Raw genomic sequence first — 25125 nt, 5'->3', positions numbered from 1 at the left:
ACTGGCTAAGGCATGAACATCCAAGGCTAAGGGCTTCTCAGCTGCCGGAAGATATGCCAAACTCCCCAAACTCTCTGCCCGGTAACTCAAGGCGTCGGCCACTACATTGGCTTTCCCCGGGTGGTATAATATAGTGATATCATAGTCTTTAAGCAGCTCCAACCATCTTCGCTGATGCAAATTAAGGTCCTTCTGCCTGGACAAGTACTGCAAACTCTGGTGGTCAGTGTAAATCTTACATGGAACACCGTACAAATAATGACGCCAGATCTTCAGGGCATGAACAATAGCTGCTAACTCGAGATCATGAACCGAATAATTCTTCTCATGCACCTTCAACTGTCTAGATGCATAGGCAATCACCCTACCGTCCTATATCAATACTGCTCCAAGGCCAATCCTCGAGGCATCACAATAGACAGTGTAGGACCCCGAACCTGTAGGCAATACTAATACTAGGGTTGTAGTCAAAGCTATCTTGAGCTTCTGAAAGCTCCCCTCACACTCCTCGTTCCACCTAAACGGAGCACCATTCTGGGTCAGCCTGGTCATAGGTGCTGCAATAGATGAAAATCCATCTACAAAGCGACGGTAATACCCCGCCAAACCAAGAAAACTCCGAATCTCCATAGCGGAGGACGGCCTGGGCCAACTCTGCACTGCTTCAATCTTCTTCAGATCCACCTGGATCCCCTCACTCGATACTATATGACCCAAGAATGCCACTAAGTTCAACCAAAACTCACACTTTGAAAATTTTGCATACAACTTCTTTTCTCTCAAGGTCTGAAGTGCAATCCTCAGGTGCTGCTCATGATCTTCCCGAGACCGGGAATATACCAGGATGTCGTCAATAAATACAATGATGAAGGAATCAAGATAAGGCTGGAACACAATGTGCATCAAATGCATAAAGGTTGTTGGGGCATTGGTCAGCCCAAATGACATGAAAAGAAACTCATAGTGACCATATCTGGTCCTGAAAGCAGTCTTCGGGATGTCCGGCTCCCGAATCTTCAACTGATGATAGCGAGAACGCAAGTCAATCTTGGAAAACACCCTGGCACCCTGTAACTGATCAAATAAATCATCGATGCGAGGCAAAGGATACCTGTTCTTCACTGTAACCTTGTTCAACTGTCGATAATCAATACACATACGCATAGAACCATCCTTATTCTTCACAAATAAGACCGGAGCACCCTAAGGTGATACACTGGGCCTAATGAAACCCTTATCAAGAAACTCCTGCAACTGCTCCTTTAACTCCTTCAACTTAGGAGGAGCCATATGGTAGGGAGGAATAGAAATGGGCTGAGTGCCCGAGAACAAATCAATGCCAAAATCAATATCTTTGTCAGGCGGCATGCCCGGAAGATCAGCTGGAAACACATCTGGAAAGTCCCTCACTACTAGAACTGACTCGACTGTAGAGGTATCAATACAGACATCTCTCACATAGGCCAAATACGCATCACACCCCTTCTCAACCATTCATTGAGCCTTAAGAAATGAAATGACCTTGCGGGGAGTATACTCTAAGGTACCTCTCCACTCTAATCTCGGAAAACCTGGCATAGCCAGCGTCACGGTCTTAGCGTGACAATCAAGAATAGCATAATGAGGCGACAACCAGTCCATGCCCAAGATAACATCAAAATCTACCATACTGAGTAATAACAAATCGGCATTGGTCTCAAAACCACTAAGAGCAATCAAACATGATCGATATACGCGGTTCACAACGAGAGAATCTCCCATGAGAGTAGATACATAAACAGGGGAACTCAAAGAATCTCGAGATATCCCCAAATGTGGAGCAAAATAAGAAGACACATATGAATACATAGAGCCTGGGTCAAATAATACGGATGCATCCCTATGACAGATAGGGACGATACCTGTGATAACTGAATCTGAAGCAACGGCCTCTGAACGGGCTGGAAGGGCATAGTAACTAGCCTGGCCTCCCCTTCTAGGGCATCCCCGACCTCCACCTCGGGCTGGCTGAGGAGGTGGGGTAGCAGCTGGTGCTGGAAGAATGGCCGGAGAACCCGGTGGAGCACGTGGAGGCTGATAAGTCTGTGGAGGTGCACCCCTCCTGGCTCTGGGGCAATCTCTAACCAGGTGACGAGTGTCACCATACTCAAAACAACCTCTCGGAGGACGCGGTGGCTGGGACTGACTCGGGCCTGGCCTGCTGGACTGGCCGGTAATAGCACCTCGAGTAGGAGGCATACTGGATACTGGCGGTGCATAATAGGGCTCCTGAGGTCTAGGAGGAGCTGGAACACGACTGGCAGCTGGAAGAGCTGAATGAACAGGGCGACTCACAAAACCCCTACCATAGCGTGCTGCTAGTGCACGAGCTCCTAAATAATGACCAGTTTCTCGAGACCTCTTGGCCTCTCTCTCCTCTCTGTCCCGGGAAAACATGCCCTCCACTCTCTTGGCAATGCTCATTGCCTGCTGATAAGTAATGTCCATCTCCAACTCCCTAGCCATACTGGTCCAAATACTGGGGTAGAGTCCCTTAATGAAACGACGAACCCTCTCTCTGACTGTAGCAACCAGAGCCGGTGCATGGCGAGATAACTCACTGAAATGGACTGCATACTCTGACACGATCACAGCACCCTGACGCAACTGTTCAAAATCTGCGTGCCAAGCATCCCTGAGGCTCTAAGAAACATACTCACGCAAGAACATCTCTGAAAACTGAGTCCAAGTAAGTGAGGCTGCCTTGTCTGGACTACTCAGCTCATAAGCACGCCACCACTGATATGTTGCTCCCTTCACCTGGAAAGCGGTGAAAGAAACCCCACTCGTCTCCACAATGCCCATAGCGCGGAGAATACGATGACACTCCTCAAGAAACCCAGAGCATCATCTGAAGCTAGTCCGCCGAAAGTAGGTGGGTGGTACTTCTTGTACCTCTCAAGTCTGAGTTGCTCTGCCTCAAAAGCAGCTACCCTGGTCTCATGCTGAACCGGAGCCACTGGGGGCATAGGAATATACTCTGGGGCCTGATCAACCTGGACCCTCTACTCAGGAGTGCGGGCTGGGGGAGTCTATGCCCTTTCCCCGGCCTGAGATGTAGCGGGAGCTATCGTAAATAGTCCAGCCTGAGCTAGAGTGTTGAACATGCTCAAGAACTGAGCTAAAGTCTCCTGGAGGGCTGGAGTAGTATTAGGGATCTCCGGTGCTGGCCCTCTAGCTGGAGCTGCTGGGGGCTCCTCTGACGCAGATCTCGCAGGTGCTCGGGCTGCACCGTGTGGTCGTCCTTTACCCCGGCCTCTGGCAGCTCTGACAGGGGGCTCGGGTGCCTGATCATCGGTCCTCCCGGTACGGGTCCTCACCATCTGTGAGAAAGAATAGAATAGAATCTTATAATTTTTTTGTAGTGTCAATAACTCGCACGACAAGAAAATCAAAGAAATATGATTGTTCTTAATAGTTACATAGCCTCTCGAAGGTAAATACGGACGTCTAATTTCCCAAGACCCGGAATATCACTAAGTCACAACTGCTATAATCTATGTAGCTTTATACAAAAGTCTGAAGATAATAAAGAAAGTCTCTAGATGAGAGAGTAGAAGGGGACTCCGAAGATCTGCGGACGCAAGCAAAAGTACCTTGAAGTCTCCTAGAATCAGCAGCACGCGCTAACCCCAAGGCTGATAGCTCGTACCTGGATCTGCACACGAAAAACATGTACAGGAAAGGGGATGAGTACACCACAATGGTACCCAGTAAGTGCCAAGCCTAACCTCGGTCGAGTAGTAACGAGGTCAGGTCAAGGCCTTACCGGAGTAAATATAATAAATTAAACAGTAAAAGATATAGGTAAACTTTACGGTAACATAAATTCTTGAAAATTTAACAGTTAAGGGAGCCCTCGGCTCAGAACAAGGTAAACACAATGGGGAATCTCTTTGGGATACCGTCCCGTAGTTTCAAATGAATATGTAGTACATGGGGGATCTCCCAGAATACGTCCGTAGTCCCAAAGTAAATATGCAGTGCTGGGGGATCTCCCGAAATACGTCTGTAGTCCCAAAGTAAGGAATACGTCCGTAGTCCCAAAGTAAATATGCAGTACATGGGGATCTCCCAGAATACGTCTGTAGTCCCAAAGTAAATATGCAGTACAGGGGGATCTCCCGGAATCTGTCTGTAGTCCCAATTTAAATATACAACGCAAGATGAAATGGCAGGTATGGCATTAAGTTATACAGTTTATACTGGACACAGATAAGGCAAATAAGGACTTAACTAAACATGACACACAGAATGTCAATTAGGCAGTTAAAACACGTAAGCATGCTTCTCTAGTCTAAGTTTCACAATTAAACGTATTAGTGCAATTTAATAAGGAAAATAATTTATGATTTAGAAAGGAAAAACGGAATTTTTGCAATAATAGCCCGTGTACGTACTCATCACCTCACGTACACGGCGCCCACACATCAATTAAAATCAAACACCTTAAGGGAAAAGTCTCCAACACAAAGTTAAGCAAGCCACTTACCTCGAACCGCTCAAATCAACTCGATATCACGTTCTTGCCACGAGTATCCGACTCCAAATGGCCCGAATCTATTCAAAATAGTAAATACCATCAATACGCGATAATGGAATAAATCCCACAAGAAAAACTACAACAATTAGGCCAACCCCGAAATAGACTCAAACCCGACCTCCGTGCCCACGTCTCGAAACCCGACAAAATTCATGAAACTAGAAAGCTCATTCACTCACGAGTCTAACCATATCAAATTTACTAAAATCCGACACCAAATGGTCCTCCAATCCACAATTCAAACTTCCAAATCCCTAGCCTCCAATTTCCAATTTCCACCTTAAATACACATTAACTAGGTGGGGAAATACATGGCAAGGCAAGATTATTGACCAAAAATAAGCACAAGGAACTTACCTCAAGAAATGCCTCGAAAATGATCTCAAAAATCGCCCTAACCCGAGTTTGCAAAGCCAAAAATGATAAAAATCGTGAAGCCCTTCGGTTTTAATCACTGCCCAGGTATTTCCGCACCTGCGAAACCTGGGCTCGCACCTGCGGGTGCGCTTGTGCGGAAAACGTGCTCATCTGCGCAACTCACTTACCCCCTCTGCCTTCGCACCTGCGATGTAAGGGCCGTACTTGCGCGCTCGCGCCTGCGGACATCCCTTCCGCTTCTACACATCTTGCGCATTTGCGAACAACCTTGCGCATTTACGGGCATCGCAGATGCGGAACATCCTCGCACCTGCGACCCTAGACCAACTCTCGACTTTCTCGCACCTGTGCTTGTAAGCCTCGCTTCTGTGAGGCCGCACCTGCGAACTCCCCACCGCAGGTGCGAAAACACCAGAACCAGCAAAAATCAGAAATTCCTCTAAATCCAAGCTTTCACCCGTTAAGCATCCGAAACACACTCGAGGCCCCCGGGACCTCAACCAAACATACCAACCAATCCTAAAACACCATACGAACTTAGTCGAGCCTTTAAACCATGTCAAACAATTCCAAGATCATGAATTAAGCACAGATTCAAGCCTAAGAATTTAAAGTTTTCCAAATTTTACAAACGACGTCGAACCATATCAAATCTAGTCTGAATGACCTCAAATTTTACACACATGTCACAAATGACATTACGAATCTACAGCCACTTTAGGAATTCCATTCCGAGCTCGAAATCAAAATTTTCACTATCGGCCGAAATCGCCGAAAAACTAACTCTCGCCAACTCAAGCCTAAATCTACTACAGACCTCCAAAACACATTCTGGATGCTCTCTTAACCCCAAAATCACTCAACAGGGCTAACGGAGTCGACGAAATTCCATTCCGGATCCGTCTTCATACAGTTCCGACTATAGTCCAAATTCTAAGGCTTAAACTCACAACTAAGGACTAAGTGTCCCAAAACTCTCTGAATTCCATAACCAATCACTCCGGCAAGTCCCAATAGTGGAAACAAACGTGGGGAAAATAGTTATTAGGGGATCGGGGCTCAAGTTCCTAAAATGACCGGCCGGGTCATTACAGATTGTTTCTTGCCTTTGGCCGAGTTTGCTTATAACAACAGTTACCAATCCAATATCTAGATGGCTCCATTTGAGGCTTTGTATGGTCGGTGATGTTGTCCGCCCATTGGATGGTTTAAGCTCGGTGAGTCTAAGTTATATGATACTAATTTGGTGAAAGATGCCTTGGAAAAGGTAAAGTTGATTCAGGAGCGACTTCGTACAGCACAGTCCAGACAGAAGAGTTACGAAGATCAGAAAGCGCGTGTAATATCCTTTATGATGGGTGAAAAAGTTCTTTTGAAAGTTTCGCTGATGAAGGGAATCATGAGATTTGGGAAAAAGGGGAAATTGAGCCCAAGGTTTATAGGCCCATTTGAGGTGTTGAAACGAGTTGGGGAGGTTGCTTATGAGCTTGCATTGCCTCCCAGCCTATCGGGAGTTCATCCCGTTTTCCATATATATATGCTCCGGAAGTATCATGCTGACCTATCACATGTGTTAGACTTCGGCACAGTTCAGCTAGATAATAGCTTGGGTTATGAAGAGGAGCCAGTTGCCATTATTGATAAACAGGTTCACCAGTTGAGGTCCAAGAGGATTTCTATAGTAAAAATCCAGTGGAGGAGCCAACCAGTTGAGGAAGCGACTTGGGAGGCCGAGGAAAACATACGGAGCAGATATCCACACTTATTCAGCACTTCAAGTATAATTCTAAACTCGTTCGAGGACGAACGTTTGTTTTAGAGGTGGAGAATGTGATGACCCAAAATGTCATCTTTAAATTTAATAATTAATTATGTATTCTAAGACCTCAAAAAGCATTATTTATCATTACTCGACTTGCGTGCATAGTAAGTAAAATATTCTGGAAATTTTTGATGTGAAAAATGGATTAAAATGTGAATTAGAGCTTTAAAACTCAACTGAGTTGACTTTGGTCAACATTTTGAGCAAATAGACTCGGATTAGTGTTTTGACAGTTTCTGTAGGTCCATATCGTGATTTGGGACTTGGGCGTATGCCCGGAATCAAATTCGTCCCTACCCCGAGATATGGAATTTTGATGAAACATTAAAAATTTAAGTTCAAATAGTGATCGGATATCGAATTATGTGCAAACGACACCGAAATAAAATTTTGATGATTCCAACAGCTCCGTATGGTGATTTTGGACTTTGGAGCGTGATCGAAATTTTATTTGGAAGTCCGTAGTGAAATTAGGCTTGAAATGGCTAAAATAGGAATTTAAAGTTTTGAAGTTTGACCGGGGAGTTGACTTTTTGATATCGGGGTCGGAATCCAGATCTAAAAATTTTCACAGCTCTGTTATGTCATTTATGACTTGTGTATAAAATTTGAGGTCAATCGGACTTGATTTGATAGGTTTCGACTTGAATGTAAAAGTTGGAAATTTTAAGTTTCATTAAGCTTGAATTGGAGCATAATTCGTGGTTTTAGTGCCGTTTTATGTGATTTGAGGCTTCTAGTAAGTTCGTATGATGTTTTAGGACTTGTTGGTTGAGGTCCCGAGGGCCTCGGGTGAGTTTCAGATGGTTAACGGATCTAAAGTTGGACTTAAAACAGCTGCTGCAATTTTTCCTTTCTACTGGGAATTTTGGGCCAAGATCGAGACCCAAGATCGAAGCCACGATCGAGGCAGAGGATCGAGGCCATGATCGAGGGCTGCCTGGGTAGAATTATAAAAGAGGGCATTCGTCCCATTCGCCATTTTTTAACAAATTGGAGCTTGAGCAGAGGTGATCTTTGATAGATTTTCAAGGAAAAGACAATGGGGTAAGTGATTCTAACTTGGATTTGGTCTATAAACACAAATATATCATTCTTCTCATCATTTAATTAGTGTTTTGAGATTGACATTTGAGAAAATTTTAGAAATCTCATAGAAACGAATTTTTGAGATTTCGGTATCGACTCGGAGTCGGATTTGAGTGAAACCGGTATGGTTGGACTCGTAATTGAATGGGTTGTCAAATTTCATAACTTTCGTCGGATTCCAAGATATGGGCCCCACAGAAAAAATTTTAATTAATTTCGGTATTTTTATTGAAATGTAGTATGTTGATATTTTCTTATAGAATTCATTCCTATAAATTTTAGTGATTGTATCGAATTATATTTGGTTAGATTTGAGCCAATCAAAGTTGGATAACCGAGGAAAGGGTCTTCTAGTGGATTAAATTGGAGCAAGACGAGGTAAGTCTCTTGTCTAATCTTGTGAGGGGGAAATTACCCCATAGGTGATTAAATTAAATAATTTTTGCTAATTGTGGGGGCTACGTATACACGGGGTGATGAGAGTCCGTGCGTAGCTAATATTAAATACTAAAGTCCGGGTAGTTTAGGACTCAAAAGCATGAATTACTGTGTAAATTGTAGCCTTTACTTAATTAAATTATTTGATATATATATATATATATATATATATATATATATATATATATATATATAGTGAGAGTGTTAGGGAAGACATTAAAGGATGGAAATTTCATATGCTTAAATTTTATGTTTAAATTAATTAATTGTTAAGAGAAATTGTTCTTCCTCCTGAATATATCTTATAATAAATATACTCTCATTCCGGATGTACATAAGAAAATGTCCTCCTTTCTTGTGGAGCGGGCCGAACGCCTCGGCAGGATAGATGCATCTATGGATCGTGCCGCACGTCCCTCGATAGTGTACACAATACTCTGGATCGGGTCGTACGACCTCGGCAGAAATCGTGCTTAATCATAATAATTACACGATACTTTGATAGTTTATTTCAGCTTGCGAAGCTAATTGATAAATTGAAAATTTATTGGAATTGAAGGAATTTAATTAATATATTGAGGATTGTTGCATTTGAAGGAATTTAATTATTTCTGCTGGTTAAATATATTATTGTAAATTCTGTGAATCATGCTGATTTAGATATTCTAATTTTATTTCAATTTTATTATTGACCCATAGTGAGTGTCAAAGTCGGCCATCTCATCTCTACCACTTCGAGATTAGGCTTGATACTTACTGGGTACACGTTGTTTACGTACTTATACTACACTTGCTGTACTTTTTGTGCAGGATCTGAGACATGTACTAGTGGAGGACCTATCATCACATATCTACGTCATCCCGAGGCATAGTGGTGAGCTGCCTTTCTCAGACGTTCTGCACCTACCAATGTCTCTTCTTGTATTTTTAATTCTGTCTATTTTCATTTCAGACAGTATTTGGAGTTTTGTATAATCTACTAGATGCTCATACACTTGTGACACCTGGTCTTGGCACACACATTGGTTGAATTAAGAGTTGCTTATTTTCTTGGTTATTTTAAATTACTGATTGGCTTGCCTAGCTGTAGTGTTGGGCCCCATCATGATCTATAGGTGTAATTGGGTCGTGACACTATCGCATATTTGCGTAAGTTAAAGCAATATTGGGATGTTGAATATAAATTTAGGTTTTTGCTTACAAAATAAAAAATGTTGATTAAACGGTACTCCCTCCGGTCCACTTTAATTGTTTTTTAGGTTTTTTTTGTGGTCCACAATATTTCATTTTTCCAGATATCAAGAAGTAATTAACTTCTTTTTTCCAGAGTTGTCTTTGAAGTAAAGAGCCTAGGAGTATTTGTTATATTTTTAATGAACAAATTAAGGTTAATATGATCAATTTAATTATTAATTAATGCTAAAAAGTGAATTCATTAATACGTGTAAAAGTAATCAAAAAAATCAATTAAAGTTTACCGGAGGGAGTATAACCTAATACGTTGACGTTGCTTGTACGTCAGCGTATCATTTATACTGTTTGTGTAAAAATATATGACCATAATAAATTCTAATTCTACTATGCTATGGTGTTTCTTTATACAATTTAATAGGAAAACCTTGCAATACAACCATTTCACTTTAGTACTAGAAAATAAAAGGAAGATAGGCAATCACTACTATAAATTCGCTAAAAACCGACCAAAAATTTTTGACCAACGTTGGTCGGTCAAAAAAAGCAATCAAAAACCGTCCAGCTTGGACGGAAACTAGAAAAATAATATTTTATATTTTTTAAAAATAAATACCGACCAATGTTGGTCGATAAATTAGTCAACAAGTTGTCCCGGCTGGTCAAACTTGCTTAGTCAAAGAAAATTTTGGATTACCGACCAACGTTGGTCGGTAATCTGGACCCAATTTTTTAAATTTTAATAATTATTTTATTATTTAAAATATTTTATAAAATTTAAGAATTTATATTTAAAATTACCGACCAACGTTGGTCGGTTAATGCAGGGGAAGCATTTACCGACCAACTTTGGTCGGTAATTGTTATTTTCTGCAAAATAACCGACCAAAGTTGGTCGGTTATTACGTCAACATTGGTCAAACTTTTGAATTACTTTTATATTTACTATCTAAATAATATAAATGTAATCCGTTAACACTTTTGTAATACAAATAATGAATAAACTAACATATACTATATATAACATGCTATATATGTAGTTAAAGTAGTACAACGAAGCGTGTTATATATATATATATATAAGCTATATATATATACACACTAACATATACTATAACAAGTTATATATATAGTTAAAGTATTACAATGAAGTGTGTGTGTATATAGAGGTATAGCCGTATATATATAAGAACACGAAGCGCTAGGACCACAGGGTCAGGTTCTTTTAGGGATAGACTTGTGAAGATCCTAATTAGTATATATAATTTATCATCAAATATATCTATTTGTAAATTGATTCATCGACTTATAACTTACTTAGATGCATCGATGAATATTAAAAACAAAATGGTTGACCTATATCGACTAATAGTAAAAATAAAACGTCTCGACCTATATCGATTAATGTATGTCATGCATTATTAGTGATGAATGAATGAAAAATAGAAAAATTAATCTATGTCATGCATTATTAGTGATGAATGAATGAAAAATAGAAGAATTAATACTAAACATCTTTGACATATATATATATATATATGGATCACAAATTAAATAAACGAAAGAAGTTATTAGTATTAAGTAAACGAGTTAAATTAATAGGTCAAACATGGTCAAACTTCAAACGTGTTCCATTGCATAAACCATCACACGGATTTATATTTCGTAATAATAGAATTGGGCAGTTTTGTTTCAATGTCAATTTGTAAGGAGGCAGACCAGGTGGATTTAAATTGTGCAACAGATCCTCAAATTGTAATTGATCATGAGATTCAATAGTTTCATCAGTACCAATAAAAGTTTTTGATTCTTCTGGGAAGCGAGCAACAAGCATGTCGTTGATATCATCGACGAAATCATTCTTAATTGTTAAAAAATATATGCATGTCTGGATAAGTTATCGCGAATAATTTATCCAAAGATTCCTTTTCGGTTGCATAAGGAATGATCAAAGAAGTAGGAATTTCAATCTTGTTTGTTGAGTTTACTTTTTCTTCTCCGTTTCCTATTCGCAACAAATAATTACAAAATGAAGGATCATCTTTCGCTCTCATATTTTCGAATAACCGCAGCCTTTCAAGTTCTTCCCAAATATGAGAATATAGTAAACTTTCATTAATGAAATCTTCCTTTTTTCTGTTCCGAACTACCGGCAATGTCTGTCTGAAGTCACCTCCGAAAATTACAACTTTCCACCAAATAGTATCGTTGAATCCATTAAGTCCTTTAAAAGTAAATCAAGCAGTTCGATCATTCTCTTTTTCGCCATAGATACTTCATCCCATATAATTAATTTTGTATCCTGAATCAAACAGGCAAGTGAGCTTTGTTTGCTGATGTTGCAGGTCACATTGTCATCAGTATTTATTGGAATTTGAAAACATGAATGTGCAGTTCGTCCACCAGGAAGTATAGATGCAGCTACACCAGAAGTGGCAGTTGCCAATGCTATATACCCTTTAGATCGTACAGTTGCCAACAATGCACGATATAAAAAGGTTTTCCCTATTCGTCCAGGTCTGTCAATGAAGAATGCCCCAGCTTTGTTTGAAAAAATTCTCTCTATAATTATATTGTATGCTCTAAGCTGATCTTTATTCAACTTTTTGTGTAATAGTATATTCTTATTAGTAACCGTGATGGTCCTTTCAAAGCGTACCTCCTTTGCATCTTTTGCCGCTACAGAAGGCCTTATTGTTTCAGGAATGAGTTGATATTCATTTATGTCACCACCCATAGAGTGTAATATGTCGTTAATATGGTTTAAAACTTGGTATCGAATATCTTTTTTTGTTAATATTGGATACCAACGTATAATCCTCGGACATATGCTCTTCAAATTGTTCCCAGAGTTGTCTTGGATTAGTAGGATTACAGTAAATCAGTAATGTAGCAAATAAACGTCTCAAACTGTATGGCATCTGGTAACTTGTTGCTTCTGACATGCATTCGAGCAAACTATTGTCACTTTGTAGCAATCCCCGTTTTTCCATTGATTCTCTAAAGGTGCTGCAACGTTGTCCATTAACAGTTAGTAAATCCTTATATGATTTTGATCCTCTAATATTCATTAATAGCATTCTGAGATAATATCACTCACCTTCCGTTGGATGACACGTTAAAACACGACCAATAGCATGTCGTTATTTGTGAGGTGTCCACATCTTCTCTGTTGAAGACTGTGAGAAAGCACAGGAGAAAATATACTATTGATATTTGATGATAAATACAATACAAGAGGTCCCTATTTATAGCTATACACTACAAGAAAATATTACTCATCTTCCAATGTGGGATAAGACTACACTATACATATCTATAAACTAACACTCCCCCTCAAGCCGGTGCATACACATCATATGTACCGAGCTTGTTACACATGTAACTAATACGAGAACCAGTAAGAGACTTGGTGAAAATATCTGCTAGTTGATCATTCGACTTTACAAACTTTGTAACAATATCTCCTGAAAGTATTTTTTCTCTGACAAAGTGACAGTCGATCTCAATGTGTTTAGTCCTCTCATGGAACACCGAATTTGACGCAATATGAAGAGAAGCTTGGTTATCACACACTAGTTCGTTCCATCTTGCTGATTTCTCCGAACTTTAACTCCTTGAGCAACTGCTTGACCCAAACTAATTCACACGTCGCCATAGCCATGGCCCGATATTCGGCTTCGGCGCTAGATCGAGCAACTACATTCTGTTTCTTGCTCTTCCACGAGACCAAATTACCTCCTACTAGAACACAATATCCAGACGTAGAACGTCTATCAAAAGGTGATCCTGCCCAATCAGCATCTGTGTACCCAACAATCTGTTCGTGGCCTCAATCCTCGAATAGTAATCCTTTGCTTGGAGCTGACTTTATATACCGAAGAATGCGAACAACTGCATCCCAGTGACTATCACAGGGAGAATCCCTAAACTGACTTACAACACTGACCGGAAAAGAAATATCAGGTCTAGTCACTGTGAGGTAATTCAATTTGCCAACCAACCTCTTATATCCTCGTAGGGTCTCTAAGAGGCTCCCCTTGTCCAAGCAGAAGCTTAGCATTCGGATCCATAGAAGAGTCAATAGGTCTGCAACCCATCATTCCAGTCTCCTCAAGAATGTCTAAGGCATACTTCCGCTGTGAAATAACAATACCTGAGCTAGACTGAGCGACCTCAATACCTAAAAAATACTTCAATCTGCCCAGATCCTTAGTCTGGAAGTGCTGAAAGAGATGTTGCTTCAGATTAGTAATACCATCCTGATCATTACCAGTAATAACATGTAACGACCCGACTTGTCATTTTGAGTAATTACTCTCCTTTCAACTATTTGAAGTCTTGAATAACTTCCTACGAGGTATTATGACTTGTACACAAAATTTGAGTTCATTCCGGATTGATTTTCTATGTTTCGATGTCGATTATTCAAGAATATGTGGTATCACATTAAGCAAATGAGCTCCAAATTCAGTTTTTATTGAAGTATTAGATCCGTATTGAAATTACGGAGCCATAGCAAAAAGAATCATTGAATTCAGACATCGTATGAGAGAGTTATGCCTATTTTTGTGTCTGGAATGATTTTTCCGTCGCCGCGAGCGCCCAGGGTAGCGTGGGGCGCTAGCCCTGGCGGTGGGAATTTTTGGGTACTGGAAACTGCGCCACAGGCAGCGCCTCACGCTACCTGTGACGCCCGAAACAACTGAGGGTCTATAAAACGGGGTTCTTGCCATTTTTACTCATTTTTGAGTTTATGGAGCTCGGTTTAGGCGATTTTTGGGCGATTTTCATGGAAAAACATTGGGGTAAATGTTCCTTATCCTATATTGATTATATTTCATGATTCCATGCTCATTTACATCATGAATCCATGAATTTATGAAAGAAAAATCAGATTTTTGTAAAATCTTCCAAAAATGTAAAATGAAGATTTGAAGGTCAATCCGATGTCGGAATTTGATAATTTTTGTATGGTTGGACTCGTATCGGAACGGGTGTTCAGATTTTGTAACTTTTGTCGGGTTCCGAGACGTGGGCCCCACGGGTAATTTTTGAACCAAATTTCAAATTTTTATGAAAAATTAGCATTTTCATATGGAATTGATTCCTATACCTCGTGTTGATTGTATCGAATTATTTTGACTAAGATTCGAGGCGTTCGGAGGCCGAATCACGAGGAGAAGGTTTATTGGAATAAAGAATTTGCTTGGATTGAGGTAAGTAACTCTTCTAATCTTGGAGTTGAGGGTATGAACCCTGAACATATGTATTTTGTGAATTGTTGGGAGATGACGCACATGCTAGGTGACGGGCGTGTGGGCGTGCAGTATAGAAATTGTGACATAATTATTTATGTGGAATGTTATAGTTAAATAACCTTGGTATTTTCCATGCGGTTTTATGTGTTAAAGACATTGAGCTGAAAAGCATATTACAAATCATGTTGAGGCTATGTGCCAGTATTATTGGGACCCACAGAGGTCATATTGCTGTGAATTATTGTGTTAAATCGAAAATTTATACTCAGTCATATTCATTTCATTGCATACCATAACTCAGTTTTATGACTCTATTTTGATGCATATAAATGTTTTGGGCCGAATGCCCTGTTTTACTGAGATGCCCGAGTGGCTTGAGAGGTTTATGACTGAGTGAGGCCGAGGGCCTGATTTTATATTGCATATTTATGGGATCGGGCTGCACGCCGCAGCATGTTGCATATTTATGGGATCGGGCTGCACGCCGCAGCATGTTTGATATCGGCCGAGGGCCGCCGCATGTTTGATATCGGCCGAGGGCATGATTTGTGAGAATGAGTGTGGATCGGGGCTGCCCGCCTGCAGCATAACTGAGTGATTTATGCCATGATTTGGCTTGATATAGCGCTTGGGATGAAGGATCCCCTCCGGAGTCTGTACACACCCCCAGTGAGCGCAGGTACCTACTAAGTGCGAGTGCCGAGTGACTGGGAGGCAAGAGTCATTGTGAGGTATGCCCGAGTGGCAAGAGTGATTGTGAGGTATGCCCGAGTGGCAAGAGTGACTGTGAGGTTTTCCCGAGTGGCATGAGTGACTGTGAGGTTTGCCCGAGGGGCTGTATATGAGTAATGTTCTGCCCGAGGGGCTGTTTATGATTTTTATCATTGAGTTGCATTGCATTGGCATGTACACATGACATACAGGCATAGAGATGTATTTTTTTTCCTCATGCTGTACAACATCACATCATTCATGAGTTTTCACACATTGTTGACAGATGGGTATAGTGATGCATTTGTTTTACACGGGTTATCCGGAAAGGAAAATGAAATATCTTATTTATTATTGACAAAATTTTGGGAGAAATTTATTATTTTCAAACTATTTATATTATTGGAAACTTCGGCAAAAGATTTGGGTTTTCACTGAGATATTTGGAAGGAAGAACTATAATTTTTGAAATCATTATTTGGCTGAGTATTTTATCCCTGAGTTATTTCTGGTATTATTTGCTTTATGTTGTTATGGATTGTTGTGTACTATCGGTTGTGGACCCGACCTTGGTAGAAGCTCGTCACTACTTTCAACCTACGGCTAGGTTTGTTACTTACTCAGTACATGGGGTCGGTTGTACTGATACTACACTTCTGCACATTGCGTGCAGATGTTGGCTGTTGTTGCTGTGCTCGATGGTTGCGGGACTTGAAGATGTACCTGCGTTCCTGTTGTAGCTGCCTCTTGTTCAGGGTAGCCTTAGATTTATAAAAGCTCTGTTTATGTAATATTCAAACAGACTATGTATTTATTTCATTTCCGCTTTGTATACTCTATTCTTAGAAGCTCATGATTTGTACTACCAGTTCTTGGGGAGATGTATCGATTTTAGATATTTTCTTTTAATTAATTTCATTGGAATTGGATAGTTGGAAATTGGCTTACCTAACAGGTTGGGTTAGGTGCCATCACGACTAGTGGGATTTTGGGTCGTGACATAACAATATCATCAACATAAACCACTAGATAAATACACAGATTAGGAGCAGAATACCGATAAAACACAGAGTGATCAGCCTCACTGCGAGTCATGCCGAACTCCTGAATAATTGTGCTGAACTTACCAAACCAAGCTCGAGGGGACTGTTTCAAACCATATAGTGACATGCGCAATCTGCACACACAACCATTAAACTCCCCCTGAGCAACAAAACCAGGTGGTTGCTCCATATAAACTTCTTCCTCAAGATCACCGTGGAGAAAAGCATTCTTAATGTCTAACTGATAAAGAGGCCAATGACGTACAACAGCCATGGACAAAAAGAGACGAACAGATGCTACTTTAGCCACGGGAGAGAAAGTATCACTATAATCAAGCCCAAAAATCTGAGTATATCCTTTTGCAACAAGACGAGCCTTAAGCCGATCAACCTGGCCATCCGGGCCGGCTTTGACTGCATAAACCCAACGACAACCAACAGTAGACTTACTTGCAGGAAGAGGAACAAGCTCTCAAGTGTCACTCGCATGTAAAGCAGACATCTCGTCAATCATAGCATGTCGCCATCCTAGATGAGATAGTGCCTCACCTGCAAACTTAGGGATAGAAACGGTGGACAAAGAAGATATAAAAGCATAATGTGGTGACGACAGACGATGATAACTTAAACCGACATAGTGGAAATTAGGATTAAGTGTGGATCGTACACCTTTGCGGAGTGCAATTGGTTGACTAAGAGGAGACAAGTCCGCAGTAAGTGCAGAATCTGATACGGGGCGTGAATCACCTGGGCCTGATGCTGGATGTGGACGACGATGATAGGTCAAGAGTGGTGGAGCTGCAGAAGGTTGAACTGGATTATGTGGAGGAACTTGAGCTATAGGTGGTGGAGCTACAACCGGAGCTGTAGGTGGTGGAACTGGAGCTATAGGTGGTAGAGCTACAACCGGAGCTATAGGAGGTGGAGCTAGTACTGGAGCTGTAGGTGGTGGAGCTGGAGTGACTGAATCTCCAAAAGATGAAACTGGTAGTACCTCAGAAATATCTAAGTGATGACCCGAACCTGTGAAGTATGATTGAGTTTCAAAGAAGGTAACATCAGCGGACATAAGGTACCGCTGGAGGTCAGGAGAGTAGCATCGATACCCCTTTTGTGTTCTCGAAAAACCTAGAAATACGCACTTAAGAGCACGAGGAGTTAACTTATCTGTTCCTGGAGTAAGGTTATGGACAAAACAAGTGCTTCCAAAGATACGGGGTGGAAGAGAGAACAAAGGTAAATGGGGAAACATGACAGAGAATGGAACTTGGTTCTGGATAGCTGAAGATGGCATACGATTAACAAGATAGCAAGATGTAAGAACGGCATCTCCCCAAAAAACGCAACGGAGCATGAGATTGTATGAGTAGGGTACGAGCAGTTTCAATTAGATGTCTATTCTTTCTTTCAGCTACCCCATTTTGTTGAGATGTGTACGGACAAGATGTTCGATGAATAATCCCATGAGATTTCATAAACTGCTGAAATGGGGAAGACAAATACTCTCGGGCATTATCACTACGAAATGTGCGAATAGAAACCCCAAATTGATTTTGAATTTCAGCGTGGAAGGTCTGAAAAATAGAAAACAGCTCAGATCGATTTTTTATCAAAAATATCCAAGTGCACTTGGAATAATCATCAATGAAACTGACAAAGTAGCGGAATCCTAAGGTGGAACTGACCCGACTAGGACCCCAAACATCTGAATGGACTAAAGAAAAAGGTGACTCTGCTCGATTATCAAGACGCCGAGGGAAATGGGAGCGGGTATGCTTACCGAGCTGACATGACTCACACTCTAGAGATGACAAGTGAGATAAACCAGATACCATTTTCTGAAGTTTTGACAAACTGGGATGTCCCAACCGTTTATGTAATAAATCTGGTGAATCAGTAACAGGACAAGTTGTAGAAGGAAGACAAGATGTGAGTCCATGTGATTTAGCAAGGATAAGGTAATAAAGTTCGTTTGATTCATGCCCGGTACCAATGATCCGCCCTGTACTGCGTTCCTGTATAAAAACATGGTCATCAAGAAATAAAACAGCGCATTTAAGTGATTTGGCTAAGCGACTAACAGCTATGAGATTAAAAGGACTATTGGGAACATAAAGGACTGAATCTAAAGGTAAGGAAGGAAGTGGGTTTGCTTGACCTATTGCAGTTGCCATGGTTTGAGACCCATTGGCCATTGTGACTTTTGGAAGAGATTGAGAATACGAAATAGTAGTGAAAAGAGATTTGTTACCAGAAATATGATCCGATGCACCTGAATCAATGACCCAAGACTCAGAGGATGAAGATTGGGAGAAACAAGTCACGCTATTACCTGTTTGAACAACAGAAGCTATCTCAGAAGATGTCTGCTTACATGCTTTATACTGAAGGAACTCAATATACTCTGCTAAAGAAACCATCTGACTATTCAAAGCATCGGTTCCCATGTCGCTACAATTTGTAGTAGTATGGTTAACTTGAAATAGTGGAAATAAGTAACTCCTCTGAGAAAACTGAAGAAATAGCTTGAAAAACACTGTTTACAGCAGGAAAACAGAACACTGTTCTGGCCGGAAACACTGTAGCTCGCCGGAAAATTCCAAAGTTTTCGGAATTTGTTGTAACCAGGATGGATAGACTCGGAATTCCTTTGCGAGCAAGCTGTCCTGAAGAAATATTTTCAAAAAATGGCCAGAAAGGTCACTGTTCACGCCGGGAAAATATAAAAGTGGCCGGAATTTGATTTGAATTAGATGGGTAGACTCGGAATTTTGAGGAGAGCACACTGTCCTGAAGAAGCTTCGCGAAAAAATGGCCGGAAAGTGGCCGGAACCCTCGCTGGAAAAGTTGTTACCGGCGCGTGGAGGAGCGTGGCGGCTTTTCTGCCGGATAAAATTTTAAGGGTTGGTAGTCGGAGGGTGATCTACCGTGTGGTGGTGTTGGTTTTAGCACAACACCGACAGAAAGTGACTTTCACTTAGACAAGCCTTAGGTCACCGGAAAAACTATACGATGACTAAGTTCTTTCTTCCCGGTTAACGCTGGAATGACGCACAACGATCTTTTCTCACTAATGCTCTGATACCATGTGAGAAAGCACAGGAGAAAATATAATATTGATATTTGATGATAAATACAATACAAGAGGTCCCTATTTATAGCTATACACTACAAGAAAATATTACTCCTCTTCCAATGTGGGACAAGACTACACTATACATATCTATAAACTAACAAAGACCAAACAAAATGTTCAGGGAATTCCCGGTATAATAGATTGAGCTCCATAGCCTCTGCATTTGTTCTATTCATTTCGAAAAATTGTGTTAACATCGTATGCTTAATCAGCGGATTATTTACAAGTGTATCTACATTTGCGCTACTTCTGAATGAAACAAATTGTTGTCCTTTAAGATGAAGTTGAAAAGGGCATACAGTCGGAGACATTTCACTAATGGAGAAACCGTACAAGCACCACATAGCTTCGGGAGGCGATACCCATCTAGTAGACTGATATTCCTTTATTTCATCTACTTCTGCGTTTGTGTCATTATTATGTACCGAAAATGCAATCTTGCCATGTCCTTTACATATATACTTATAAAGATACTTAACGACTTTAATATCAGAGCATATCTCAACATTCAGATGGCAGTCAAATTTGCCGAGCAAAAAAGGATTATATGGAACAACCCATGAGTTATCCAAGTACTGTTCTCTTATTTTTACCACCACCCCTGTATTGCGTCTTCTATAAATTGGGTAAGATTCTATTCCTTTTGATGTCTGGTCCGCAAAGCTTTTTAGATACTTGAATTTACAGTAACCTTTTTTCTTCATACAAGAATTTGTTGGGTTTAGATTACCGCATGGACCATGCATCATGTGTTTAAGAACAAGCGAATATAAATCTGATTCTGCATTTTCATCAGGTATTTCAGCACTAATAATACTATCGTAAGCCTCTGGGGTAAGTAACTTGTATTCATTAGTTAATATTATAAGAAAATGAGCGTGTGGTAAACCTCGCTTTTAGAACACTACAGTATATATAAAAGCTGCTACCTTTCCAAAGATATTTCGCTTAAGTATATCCTTTTTGAATTCTTCTATTTTCGCTCTAATACTCGGCTGATCAAATCAGGCATATTATGTGACTCATCAGTTGAGATTAAATGTTCCATTATTTCCGTCCAAGAGTGATTACATGTCATAGTTATAAATAAATCAGGTTTACCGAAATGTTGGACGAGCGCAATAGCATCCATGTACCGTTGTCGCATATCCCGGGGCCCTCCAATAAAAGAGCTTGGAAGGAAATTTTGTTTCCCGGTATTAGAAGCATCGCGTTCACCTACTCGCAAGATGTCAAGAAGTCCTTGTAGCATAGCCATCCTAAATAAATCTTGATTGAACACTGCGAAATCTAACCTTTATGTTTTGAGTTTAATGTATTCATCAACTGAATACTGCTGAAATATTCTTCCAGTATGCAATATTTCATCTTCATCATCATTTCTCATTTGTAATTTGTAACAATAATACTCACGAACAGAAACTGTATCTTTTCGTCGCTGTCCTTTTTTAAGAATTTCAGCTCCCATTTCAAGATATCCGTCAAGTGACGTAACATTTCTTATACTTGGTACCTCTTCGTGATGCGTTGTTCTCAAGTACGCAGGACAATTTGCTGGGAGCTTCTTAATTCCACAATGCCATCCACTTTGCCCTAGCGGAAACAATAGCGGATATTGCAATGCATCATAACAGCCATAATAGTAATTCACTATTTGTGTTCGATCAGTGCGAGGGTAAATTTGAATATGTGGTGCATTAAAGGCTGCGCCATCATTTTCCTCTGTCCATATTGCTGCAATTTCAGATGAAGTCGGCAAATTATATACTCTCTGGTCCAAATTTAAATCGCATTTGAGGGCTATGTGGAAATCTTGAAGGTTCGATATATGTATCAAAGATCGTAAAAACACAGAGTATGGTTTATTGATAATATATCCATCAATTCTTTCACTACTGATTCGTGGATTCTATCGGAACATGCCATCTTGTGTGCCAGCTCATTGCAATTATCATAAAAGTATAGCTGAATATTTCTTGGTTTGTCATCTGTAGGGTGCAAATTATTTATCCAGTGGTACATCTTCCTTGAACTCTAAAGGTGTAGATACCAAAGTTTCTTTTTGTTAAATCTTTGTCATACTTTACACCAAGTGATGTGAACGCAAAAAGATTATTATACGTTCTAATGTATGTTCGGAAGTGTTTAGACTCCACATTATTTCCAAGAAATAAATTACGTAGTTTGGTAGGCATTTGGTGAGAAGTTAACTTTATTATCCCACTACCACAGCAAAATGCAGGCGGTTCATATTCAAATATCTTTACTGAGGAAAATTTGCAGATTGGAACTTTCTTCAGCAGAGCATAGTTTGAACGCATTTGACCGATAATTGGAGCAAACTTTGTAGTTGGTGTACGACCTATATATTGGAAAAAGACCGTTAAAATTAAGGTGAACGAGAGGAAACAATTATTGTTTCGGCAGACAGAAAACCAAACGAACCTCTACGCGTAACTATTTCTGAGTCTTTGTTACGTAGTTCACCGGGTACTGCTGACGTTGAACCTAAGACCAAGTTAGGTGGTCCTTAGATGGCACAAAATGATGGCAAGTAGTATAAAAGTAAGCGTAGAAGGCGGCATACTCACCTTTTTCGTACATAGAAAGTGGATGCAGTACATCTCTTTCATTACCCAAAGCACAAGGCAGAGGATGATCCTTAGACGTATTAAAAGCTACATCGAAGAGAAAGTGTAGAGGAAGTTGACTATTTAAAATGAGAGATAACTCTGCGAGACAAGGTGAAAGCGATATTGTACGGAGAATCGTATCTTCTAACCTGGATGCAGAATGTAAGAAGTGTTCGTAGAGCATTCAGGTGGATCCATTATTCCAGTCAAGCGATCCACAATTATATTCTCAGGAGGTGTACGTGTCTTTGACTCTTGGTATTTAAGTCGACGTTGTAGTAACAACTTTTGCTTTTTCTCTGCGGACATCGCTTTGTATTTTTCACGTCGGTTGACATTCCTATCCATTTCTGATAGAGGCCGCTTGTTTTTTTTTTGTATGATCCATCAGAACCGTAGTATCTACTCTTAAATGATACTGCGCAAACTGTCATAGCCTTTTAGGATTGTATTAATTTTTATCACCGAGATGCATATCACACGGCAGGAAGTGACAAAATTGAGGCTATCTTTGAACAGATATAGTTATCCCAAGGAAGACATTATGGGAGGCGATTCATAATGTCATGATATGTTTTCCAAAAAAAAGTACGTTTTGACTATTAGTTTTCGCACAAGTAACATTGGAATGAAGTGAAATACCTCTGGACTTTTTGATCAATTTTTGTACCTATAGGGGGAACAATTAGGATAATTTTTAAGGTTTTTTTCTCCGTAGTATAACATCCGCGCAAAGGTACTTTTCCAAAGGTAAAGCTTCGCTTACTAAGCGGAAAAATCTAACTAAAACATGACCCGAAGTGAAATAAAAGAAAATGGACACCGTGACACGACACCAAAAACTAAAGAGCGAATATGTCAAGCCAAAATTTTTGTTACACACATAAATCGGTTTACAAACAAAAAATAAACAAAATAATTGTACAAAAGAAAAAGGTGGACAACAGCAGCCATTAGCAGAACGACAGGGATGTCCAAGAATGAACGCATTAATATGACCCAACGTGTACAAATATACGAAAGTAAGATAGTTGGTTACCTTTACAGTGCTGAACTTCTTCTGCAAGTATGTTGGTTGTACTTAACGTAGGAGAAACGTCAACAATTCTACAAAGCCAAAAAACAATTTCAGCCATGGTCAACATGTGAAACATGTTGGGCATCGAAAATACTCTTAGAAATAATTCTCTACGGAAATTGTACCGTCACTGTCTCAAATATAATGGTACAAGGAAGAAAAAAGGCTGTTGGTGTGTGCTACTGGGTTATTCCATTAGTTTATGCCGTGGACTAAATAACTGATCAAAATAACACGCAATTCACCAATTTTCATGGGAGAGCCTTTCATGATTTAAAAAAAAGAGAATTTCTTACAGAGTTTGGTAACAGTCTTTTATCATAGCAAACATTAAAAAACAATTATGGTTCAATTCATCTCCGTAGGGTGAAAGCAAATTGTTTCCCCTTTCTTCCCCTTCTTTGTTTGTGTTCTAATAGATACTAATCGCTAAAAATATCATTCTGGCACATTAACTGACAAAATAAAGAATTTTTCCTAAATTCATTATCTTCAGTTGATGTTATATTCATTCTCTCAAAAACAGAGCTTTCTTCTTACAGTTGGAGAACTCATGATTCACTAATTTACTTTAACAAACACCTACAATGTATCAGTGTGCAAAGGTTGACACGCGTGTGAAAATTCACAACTGAAATATCCGAACAAATAGAGAAGCTGCCGGACACCCACCAAGATTTCAGAGAAATAACATGGTTCAGTTAAAAAAGCAAGAACAGAGTAAAACTGACAAGAACTGAAAAAAAAATTAGTTCAAAAAATTGGTACAACTTCAAGTAGAGTCGTATTGTCGATGCCACTACACTGTGTTGGACCACACAGAAATCTAAAGGAGGAGATAGAGAAGGAAGCAAGAAGTACTCACTTGTTCCAGCCAGCAAGTAGAGAGACCAAAAAGAACAGAGTAGTAAACCGGAAAACCCAAGCGGAATAGAAGCTGTTGCAGATATTTTTGGCGGTCACCCCTAATCGGATATCCATCCAAATGCAGGTGTTACACATCTGGAGAAACAGCTGACAGCAGCAGAAGAAAGAGCCGGTTTGTCTTCCACGTCGATGGAAAAGGGGCGTATCGAAGAGCGTGCGAAGGGAGAAGACGCTGCAGAAAGTACAAAATGAGCAGAGTCACAAAAATAACCCGACTTTTGATCCAAAAAAGGGACCTAATTGTAAATCGGAAGCAGGACGACAAAGAGTCCAACTCCCGCTTCTAAATAAGTAGAAATAGAAATATATAAGAGGAAGGAATGTGGAAGGTTTGATAGCAAATAGGGCAGAGTTTACCCTCAACAAGAGAGTAGAAATGTGGATCCTATTTCTAGGAAGGAAGAGACTATCGAGCATCGAGCAGTAAGAGAATACTAGTACTAGTACTAGTTATGGCTATCCAACGGGACGGGATAGGACAAAATTAACGGGACGGAACGACATTTAACCGATACGGTGGCGGGACGGGACAAACGGGATGAAATGATAGGCTTATCCCGTCCTGCTAATAAACGGGATGGGACAGGACGAGACGGGACGGACGGTAGGCCTATCCCGTCACGCAATCAAACGGGATGGGACGGGTTCGCGGGCCTTAAGTGTCGTTTTAAAAAAAGAATTATTTAAGTATTGAATGTGGCAACGACTATTCTTTTGACAATGACTAAGTTTTTAAAGTTTGCAACAGCTAATTTTTTTGACTTATTTAATAAACTTAAAAATTAAACGGAAATTAGAAAACTAAGTAAAGAATTATAAAATATTAAAACAAAAGA

The 25125-nt window shown here is 40.1% G+C and overlaps 2 protein-coding genes across 6 annotated transcripts; both read right to left on the bottom strand.

The window, feature by feature from the left end:
- Window positions 1–1476: 1476 nt before the first annotated feature.
- On the bottom strand, window positions 1477–24704 carry LOC142161644 (uncharacterized). Of its 5 annotated transcripts, XM_075248437.1 has the most exons (6): window positions 24647–24704; window positions 24228–24461; window positions 23324–23391; window positions 4532–4599; window positions 3636–3697; window positions 1477–3362 (listed from the first exon to the last, which is right to left on the bottom strand). In XM_075248437.1, the coding sequence occupies exon 6, from the start codon at window positions 2503–2505 to the stop codon at window positions 1495–1497; it is 1011 nt and encodes a 336-aa protein (XP_075104538.1). In that variant the 5' UTR covers window positions 2506–3362; window positions 3636–3697; window positions 4532–4599; window positions 23324–23391; window positions 24228–24461; window positions 24647–24704; the 3' UTR covers window positions 1477–1494. The 5 variants fall into 5 exon arrangements, with proteins under 5 accessions (XP_075104538.1, XP_075104536.1, XP_075104537.1 ...); XM_075248435.1 differs by lacking the exon at window positions 24647–24704 and having other exon boundaries at window positions 24228–24640; XM_075248439.1 differs by lacking the exons at window positions 1477–3362; window positions 3636–3697; window positions 4532–4599 and adding exons at window positions 11403–12509; window positions 12601–12679.
- On the bottom strand, window positions 11683–12237 carry LOC142178040 (uncharacterized). Its single transcript, XM_075247359.1, has one exon. It carries the CDS (start codon window positions 12235–12237, stop codon window positions 11683–11685), a length of 555 nt encoding a protein of 184 aa, XP_075103460.1.
- Window positions 24705–25125: the final 421 nt, after the last annotated feature.

This window comes from Nicotiana tabacum, chromosome 24 (genome assembly GCF_000715075.1).
Source record: "Nicotiana tabacum cultivar K326 chromosome 24, ASM71507v2, whole genome shotgun sequence".
NCBI classification, from domain to species: Eukaryota; Viridiplantae; Streptophyta; class Magnoliopsida; order Solanales; family Solanaceae; genus Nicotiana; species Nicotiana tabacum.
This window is presented reverse-complemented; position numbering and strand designations above follow the sequence as displayed.